The sequence below is a fragment of the Hydra vulgaris genome, chromosome 02, assembly GCF_038396675.1.
Source record: "Hydra vulgaris chromosome 02, alternate assembly HydraT2T_AEP".
NCBI lineage: Eukaryota > Metazoa > Cnidaria > Hydrozoa > Anthoathecata > Hydridae > Hydra > Hydra vulgaris.
The window spans coordinates 9142997-9152322 of record NC_088921.1 but is presented as its reverse complement, the minus strand read 5'-3'; the positions used below and the strand labels follow the sequence as shown (position 1 = coordinate 9152322).

At 32.7% G+C, this 9326-nt stretch overlaps 1 protein-coding gene across 1 annotated transcript; it reads left to right on the top strand.

The window, feature by feature from the left end:
- The first annotated feature begins 5517 nt into the window (after positions 1-5517).
- LOC136076713 (uncharacterized) lies at positions 5518-7814 on the top strand. Its single transcript, XM_065790083.1, has 2 exons — positions 5518-7090; positions 7275-7814. The coding sequence occupies exons 1-2, from the start codon at positions 5518-5520 to the stop codon at positions 7754-7756; spliced, it is 2055 nt and encodes a 684-aa protein (XP_065646155.1). The 3' UTR covers positions 7757-7814.
- Positions 7815-9326: the final 1512 nt, after the last annotated feature.

Sequence of the window (9326 nt, the reverse complement as noted above, 5' to 3'; positions counted from 1 at the left end):
ACGTCTCCTGCGAGTTTCCAAAGTAATAAAATTGAGCCGCCAACACCTTTCAGCGTAAGGTAATCCTATTAAATCATGAGGTACTTTGTGCTGAATTTTTTTGATTTCTTTGATGTCACCTTTTAAGTAAGGACACCATACCGGAATAGAGAATTCCAGGTGCGGCCTTACATACGTAAGTGATGCATTTCTATCATTCATTACATATTCATGATTACTATTTCCATAACCAAGGTGCATAACTTTACATTTTGGAACATTTAACTCCATTAGCCATTCCTTTGACCATTCTGTGACAATGTTTAAATCATTTTGGACGATCAGGCAATCAGCATCGTGAAACTCAGGTCTTATTTCTAGTAACAGTTTAGAACATCGGTCCAGTAGCTAGAGTGTTCACCTAAAACAGTTCGCTGTTTTCTACTAATCAAAAATGACTCAATCCATTTTAGAACATTGCCATTAATCCCATATGCTTTCAATTTATGAAGTAGTCTACGGTGAGAAACTTTATCAAATGCTTTCGCGAAGTCCAAAAATGCAATATCGACAAAATTTCTTTTACTTAACGCTTTCGTAATGTAGTCGACACTCTCCAATAAGTTAGACGCGCATCTTTTTTAGACATAAATCCATGTTGATTATGTGAGATGCAGCTCGTTTTTTCGAGATATTTAGTTATCTGTTTCCTGATAATCTTTTACATTACTTTACATGGAGCTGATGTGAGAAACACTGGTCTGTAATTAACGGCATCAAGAAGACTTCCTTTTTATAACAACGGTGTGACGTGTGACTTTTTCCAAGCTGTAGGTGTTGAGCCTTCGGACAGTGCTTTATTGTAAAGTAAAGTAAGAGGGTAAGTCATTTGAGCTGCGCATTCTTTAAGTACTTTTGGACTAATGTTATCTGCACCAATAGATTTATTTGGGTTAAACCTTTTAAATAAGCTAGCGTCGCTTCAAAATTAGTAATTATATCGACTAAGTCTTCTTGATAATGCCTTCTCTCAAAAATAGGTAACTGACTACTTTTACTATCATCAACAAAAACTGATTTGAAGTGTTCGTTAAGTCTGTTAGCGATATGTATTCCCTCTGTTAACGTTTCACCTTTTGCATTAGATATAGCACTAATAGATACATGAACATTCTGTTGCGCCTTAGCATAAGCGTACAACCTTTTAGGATTATTTTTATCTGATGCTAGTTGTGCTTCAAATACTCGAACACGACGTTTACATGCTTTCTGCACTTGACTTCTTAGTTTCCTATATTCACGAATCAGTGTCGCTGATCGCCAGTTAGTCACAGATAAGTAATTGCCCAGTTGTTTTTTTTGCTTTATCATAGCCAGTACCTCCTTATTCATCCACGGTGCATTACGAGTGGTATGGACTTTTTTAACGGAATAAATTGCTTGCTGAGTTTATTATATTTATTGCATAAAAGTTCATAGCACTCATTAGTGTTTTTATTTTCAAATACCGACGAATTACCTAACGGCAGAGAGCTAGATAAGTTGATTACTCTTGTTGATAAGTCTGTAATAATTTAATCTAAAATGTTTTTTGCTTTACCATTAGATGCTTCGAATGTTCAGAAATCAATTAATTGTTCAAGGTTATGATTAGCCAAAGTATCAAGAAAAACACTTGCCGCACTATTTTGACCACTTAGTAATTCGATCCTGTCATCATAGTTCCATTTGATATCCGGAAAGTTGAAATCACCTGCTAGTAACATACAACTATACGCTTTTCTATCAACAGCTTGCTTAGCCAATATAATTGTTTAATTTATATCATTTACTTGCGATAAAGGTGGTCTATAGACACAACCAATAAGAACAATTTTGTTACCGATTCTAATTTCACACCATATTTGCTCGGAGTTGCTGTTGTTTAAGATCTCTCTCTTAGATAACGATCAGATACCTCATTCACAATTAGATCACGCTTGATGTAGATAACAACACCTCCACCGTGACTAATTCGATTTTTCTTTACTAGTGAGTAGTTGTTCAATTGAGAAGCAGATATTTCAGTAAACCATGTCTCAGAAATAAAGACTAAATCATACATGTTTATGTCACAAAGTGCAGATAATTCGTTTATTTTATCCGGATTAAGGGAAGTTGCGTTAGTATAAAAACATTTTAAAAATGTATTTTTAGGGTTAGATTTAGCAGATTTTATTTTTGTATTTAATGCATTTAAATAAATATTCGCAGGCAAAAATTTTGATACATTGTGTTTTTGCAATTCTGGCTACTTGTGCATCTCTCCATTTGATGAAAGGATGCTTTTTACGTCAATTGATTTCAAGTTCCTGTGAGACATCAATGCATCGCAATTTATCGCTGCGGATGACAAATCTAAAGGGCTTGCCAAGTTTTCCAAGCTTGTCAAGGTCAGAATTAGCTGCTTTTCTTTCTGAGTTTAATTTATTAAACTCACTTTGTTCTGCTGCTGTGCGGTCAGGGCGTATAAATATATCTTAAAAATTGCCCGATGCTGATTGTTTTGCCGATGCTATAATGTCGCTTCTGATAGATACCGAATCAACTTCAATTATAAGAGGAGTAGGTTTACCAGAATTAAAGTTCTTATTTTTTTGAAACGTTCAACTCTAACTATATTGACTGATTTATTTAGGGTTGCCATAACCTTTTTGAATTCCGCGGTGTTACTCATCTTAAGTTATATCGCTTGGTTGAGTTTTTACAGATTCAGATATACCAAACACAACAATTCTCTTCTCTCTATTAGTCACGTCCTTATTATGCTTTATGAGCGCGCTCACTAGTTACGTTTGCTAATGTACCGGGTTCGCTGACTTGTTCAACTAATTTAGATAACAAAGGTTTTTCACTACTTTTGCTATCTTTCAGGGACTTTATTTCAATATCCTGCAAATCAATTCTATTAGTAAGTTCATCAATTCTGGCAGTAAGTGATTTAATGACATGAAGAGCTTGTTTAAGCTCTTCTTTGGCAATTTTATTAGCGTTTTCCAGAGCGTCTTTAAGCTGTTTTTGTGTCACCATTTTTAGCAATTACCAGTGGAAGCAATTTTAAGGTGTATGTATATATGATTTGCTTTTAACTCGATAAATACTCTTTGATGTAGTTTATATCAGTGAAGTTTCAATAACTTTTTTTTAATTTATTTTTTTGTAATGTAATGCATGTAATGTAATGAATGTAATTGTAATGCATGTAAGGAGTTATTATTTTAATTATTAACAATTAGCTACGACTCGCCGTTACCAATGTTTAATATTAAATCATCAATGTTAAAATTAAAAATGTCATCAGGTGGATCAACTGGAGGCGACTATATGCGCCCTGCTCTCGATATTGCATATTATAGCTTTATAAGTGGAGGACTAGCAATATACTTTAGTCTCTCGCTGAGAAATTTAAAGTTTCTAGTCAAACTTTTCTTAAATTTTGACATAAAAGATATTGAAAAAGTGTTTTTACTCCTACTTGCAGATAAAGCAACGCGTCAAATGCTTATGGATAAAAAATGGCTTTCTGAATCAATCGCCCCTCCTAAGTACACAGCAAAATCCAAGATTCTAGGTCAAGAATTTTTGTTCTTATTTTAAGAACTTCCATCTTGTTTTAAGAACTTCTTATTTAAGGATATTTCAATAAAAAACATTATTCCTAATTTTGTAATTTCATAATAATATTATAAAAATAGGAATAATAATAAGTCCAGCGCGATGGAGGGAGGGAGGGGGAAAGGTGGGAAGGGGGAGAGGGGTGTGACACCCCTCCATCAATGATTTATTTGTTCATTTAGTCGGCAAATTTGACCATTTTTGACAAGTCAGCTGTAAAGGACCCCCTCCTCCCCGCCATGTGACACCTACTTGCGCCGGCCCATATATATATATATATATATATATATATATATATATATATATATATATATATATATATATATATATATATATATATATATATATATATATATATATATATATATATATATATATATATATATATATATATATATATATATATATACAGGGGCGGATTAGGCCACCGGGACACCGGGACATTTCCCGGTGGGCCGTCAGCAATGCAACATTTTAAAATTTTAAAATATCTAAAAACGTATTTTCTTTAATTTTTTTAATAAATTTCTAGAATAGTAATAAAAAATTGGGATTTGAAATTTACTTCAGATTTTGCTTTATTCAACTTTGTTTTCACTATAGATTATTGTTTAAATAAAACGAGTTAAATAAAAACGCGTTAAATAATTTATTATTTCAATAAACATATCTTATATAGAATTTTTAATTTAATGTAACGCTTCTTTTATAATTTATTATTTCAATAAACATTTTCTAAATCAAAACCATATTATAAATATAATATAAAATATCTAACAAAAAAAGTAATTAGGTATTTATATAAACATTGGTTTTTTATTGATACGGTATTTTACTATTTAAAAATTAAAAGTAATCTATTTATATTTTATATAGTATATATAATACTAACAAGAAACCCCTACAGTTTATAAAAATAAATATGAATGATTTATTATTAATGAAGATGTAGGTTTATTTTAATAAATATGTAGGTTTAATAATAATGTAGGTAATAATAATGTAGGTTTAAAAAAATGTAGGTTTATTTTAAAAAATATTAAAATTAGTATATTCTAAAATTTTAAGTTATATTCTTTAAAAATAATCAGATTAACAAACTTCACACAAATAACAATACAGTTGCAGGTCTTCCATTCATAACACTTATTTAAAAATAATCAATCGTAACAGTTAAAAGGCTAATACAAATGTTTATTTTTTTATTTTTTTACAGGTGTGATGTCTAAGCGAAAAAGTGGACATGAGAAGTTACGTGAGAAAAACATAAAGCTTCTGCGAGAAGATGCTAAAACAACTAAAAATCTACTATCCATGTTTTCTAAACTGAATTCAAATACCCTGCAACACCATGCTGATGCTGAGCCTGTTGATGAGGTTCAATCTCACGTTGCTAAAGAGACCCAAACAAACCTTGATGATGAAGATGGCGTTCATACTGACACTAATGAAATGACCCAACCAATCCTCATTCTAAACATCACAGCTTCTTCAAGCATGGTTGAACCTACTTGTGATAACGAAAAAACTACTACCCGAGTGAATGATTGGTTTAATAAGCCTCACCTGAATGAACTGACAACTTTCTATAAATATCACCCACATCAGCCTGAAACACGTCACTTTAATTCAAAAATGGTATATTATCGTCCTGAAGATGGTATGCAGCGTATGCTTCTTTCATTTTCAGAAGAAGGAGAGTGCCTGTTTTGCAGTGTTTGTTTGGCACATGGAAATGAGAAGCAGAAACCAAGTTCGTTTGTAACAGGTTTTAACAGTTGGACTCATATTCATCAACGTATTGTGGAACACGAATCGTCAAAGAGACACTAAGAATGTGTCGAGGCTTATCTACATTTCTCTGCTAATCGAACCATTCTAGATATGGTACAAGGTCAGCAATATAGTCTACGAAAACAGCAAGTTTTACATCGTAGATTGATAGTGGGCAGAGTAGTGTCAATTGTTAAAGTGATTGGTAAACGTGGTATGCCATATCGAGGTAAGGCTGGTTGCGAAGCCGTCAATGTTTTGGCTAACGACAGAGTGGATCATGGAACATTTCTTGAAATCGTGATTCTTGTTGCGAAGTACGATGAAATTCTAAAAGCGCATTTGAAGGAAATTATCGACAAAGGCATGCTGAATGATAAACAGGATAAGAGAAATAGAGCTAACAGAAATACTTTCATTTCCAAATCCACTGTAAACCAAATTATATTAGGAATCGCTAAATTAATGAAAAGTGCCATTGCTGAAGAAGTACAGCAAGCGGGAAGATTCTCAGTGCAACTTGACACAACTCAAGATGTAACACAAGCGGATAAATGTGCGATAGTCCTGCGATACGTTACCGACAAAGTTGAGGAGCGACTTATTGGTGTTGTCAATTCACATTCTGGAAAAGGCAGTGATCTGTGCAAATTGATGTCAAATGTTTTGGAACAAAATGGCATTGATATTACTAAATGTGTGTCAGATAGTACTGATGGCGCGTCTAATATGGCCGGGGCATACAATGGATTTACTACATTCTTAGAAAAAGCGTCTCCTGGACACATTCACACATGGTGTTATGCGCATGTTTTAAATCTGGTCGTATGTGACGCCACCAGCAGTAATGAAGCTTCAATGACACTTTTTGGTATACTTCAAAAGGCTGCTATGTTTTTTTGTGAGTCCTACTTGAGAATGGACCTTTGGACTGATCACATGAAAGAAAAAAATGGCCAAAACATTCACAAACGACTAAGTGTTATTGGTGCTACTACATGGGGGTCCAAACACGATGCCCTTCAAAAGTTTTTTGGTACGTTTCGCGACGGTGAAGGAGCATTATACACAGACGTCGTTCAAGTACTGGAAATAGCAGTCTCTTCCACTAAATTAAGTGTTGAAGCACGCTATGATGCGCAGTGTCTATTAACGTCCTTATTGAAGTATAAGACTGTACTGACGGGATTTGTATATCTAAGAATAATGGAGTCAACCACACCACTGTCCAAATACCTACAGACGTCTGGATTGAATTTCATAAAGGCGTTTGAGATGGTTAAAGTAACTATTTCAGAAATTCAGACTCAATCACGCAATTTTGATCAAGTTAAGGTGGCTGCAGACCATTTCATTAATGTGTCCGCAACCATTCTTGACGAGAAAGAATGTGATTGTGTTATACAGACAGATTTGCCAATGGTACGCAAAAGAATAAGAAAAGTAATGGCAGGAGAATTAGCAAATGATGATCCACTTACAGATCCTTTAAAAAAGTTTGAAGTAAAGGTCCACAATGGTTTTCTAGACACAGTGTTAAGAAGTCTGTCAACTCGGTTTGCATCACACGGTGAACTGTACTCTGATATGAGTTGTTTTGACCCCAACGGATTTTCTGAGTTATTGGAATGTAATATTCCAAAAAAAGCCCTTCAGAAAATCTCATGTCATATTTCGGCAACAGGTGTGTAAATTTACTTATAAATATAATTGATTGGTTTCTTGTTAAATTTTATTAGTAATTGCTTAAGTATTTTTGTTTTCCAAATTAATAAACTTCATTAAATTTTTAATTAGCATTAGATAAGATCTCTTTTGTTCTTTATTTTGAATATTTATAAGATTATCTTTATCTTTTTATATTTTAGGCGAAGAAGCGCAGCTGTTGCTTGAGCTGTTGGACTTTGCAAAAAAGTGGCCAGTTTTAAAAAAAACATTGGAAGAGAGTTACGATTGTTCTGATCAAATCACGATTGATGAGGATGAGGTTGAAAATGAAGATGACGCCACCAACCATAAATGCGGCCATCTAAAGAAGTGTCGCTCGTGCATTTACTGTTGCTACCATGTGCTTCGAAAATATAATCTTTACGGCAAGAGCTACTGCATGCTGCACAGGGCTTACAAATTCATGCTCACAATTTCAATTACCCAAGTGGTTTGTGAGAGGAGTTTCAGCAAGTTGAAATGTGTCAAAACAAGATTGCGAAGTCAGTTGACAGAAGATCACTTGGACTCACTGTTGATGATGTGCATTGAAAAGGACATATTGAGTAGCATAACCAACGATGAAATTATTGATGAACTTGCTAAATCGAGTGGTGAATTAAAAAAGTTACTGTTTTTATGATTTTTAGTTTTTGTGATTTAAATATGAATTTATAATACAAATATAACACATGTACTTAAATGACATCTCCTGACAAGTCCTTATTGTTCAATAGTGTTACAAAAGTATTTAAAAGTGAGGGGTTACAAACGAATACGATTTAAAAAAAAGGTCACTTGGTGGGCCTTTTTCATAATAGCATTTCCCGGGCCTTTTCAAAAGCCTAATCCGCCCCTGTATATATATATATATATATATATATATATATATATATATATATATAGATATATATATATATATATATATATCAAAGGCCCTTCCTTTTCACAGGTGTACCTAAAATAATTATTAAATTTTGAATGGGACCCATAAATTCAGTATAATTAAAGCCACTAAATTTCCCCTCCTGTTCCCCCTCCTCCACTATCTGATAGACCCTGGGTTCATGATTTTATGTAATCAAACAGTCTAATCCACTTGATCGCCATTAAGACTAAAATACCAACCAGAAGGAGTCATATAATACAAGAATTCTATAGAATTTGCATTTAATAAGTGCGATTTTTATATCTGTGAATCTGCTTAAAACTAATCTAGTATAAATGTGAAGCTTTTGTAAGGGCGAAGTAGTTGCAAAATAATATAAGTGTTAAGTGCAAGCATAAGTGAAACAAGCATAAGTGCCATTCGGTTTGAAGAGCTCCAAAGCTGTGAACTTTATAATAAATGAATAAAGCAAAAATGAATATACTGCCTAGCGACGTATCAAGGAATTTTTGTAGGCCAGCGCATAGCTAAAAAGTCTGCCCCCCCAACCTAATAGGGCCCAAAAACCTCAAAAACCTTTAATTAGGCACTGTTGATTACGAGCGTTATGGTGCGCATATGCCAGAAGTTTTTAGAAATTTGAAAGATTTTCAAATGGCTGCAGTTCTTAGCTACATAATCTTTTTTATATGGCAACTGTTTTTTTAGTTACTTTTGTAAAAATTGGCAACCATATTATTGATCGGACTCAATAAATAAATGTCTTTTTTTATTAGTAAACAAATAAAATTGAGGCTATAAGAGAAAGAACAATCCAAAATGTGAACTGTGCATATGTTTTTTTTTAATTTAATAACATGCATGTTATACATAAGCGTGTTTTTACATAAGCATGTAACATGCTTATGTAAAACATCTTGTATCATACAAGATGTTTTCAATTAGTAAATCTAATATTAATAATTAGTTTTGTTTGTTTTTTACATTCTTTTACCTTTATTTTTATAACTTGATCTAATTAAATGCTCCAGAACAAAGTTATTAGAAATTAGATGCTAAATTTACTTAAAAAAGGACCTGAGTAAATAAATGTTCAGTTGACAGAGTTGATAGAATTTCAACAATTTTAGAAAAATACCCATGTTTCTCTAGTGTGACAGTGCACAGTGGGAAAAAATCGAGTTTTTTGTTAGAATTTTTTTATTAGAATAGTTATATTTATATATAAAATGCATAAATAAAGTAAAAAACATGTATTATATAATTTTAAAAAAATATTAAAAAATTAATTATTTTGGTGAAAAATACGAAATATTTTTAATGG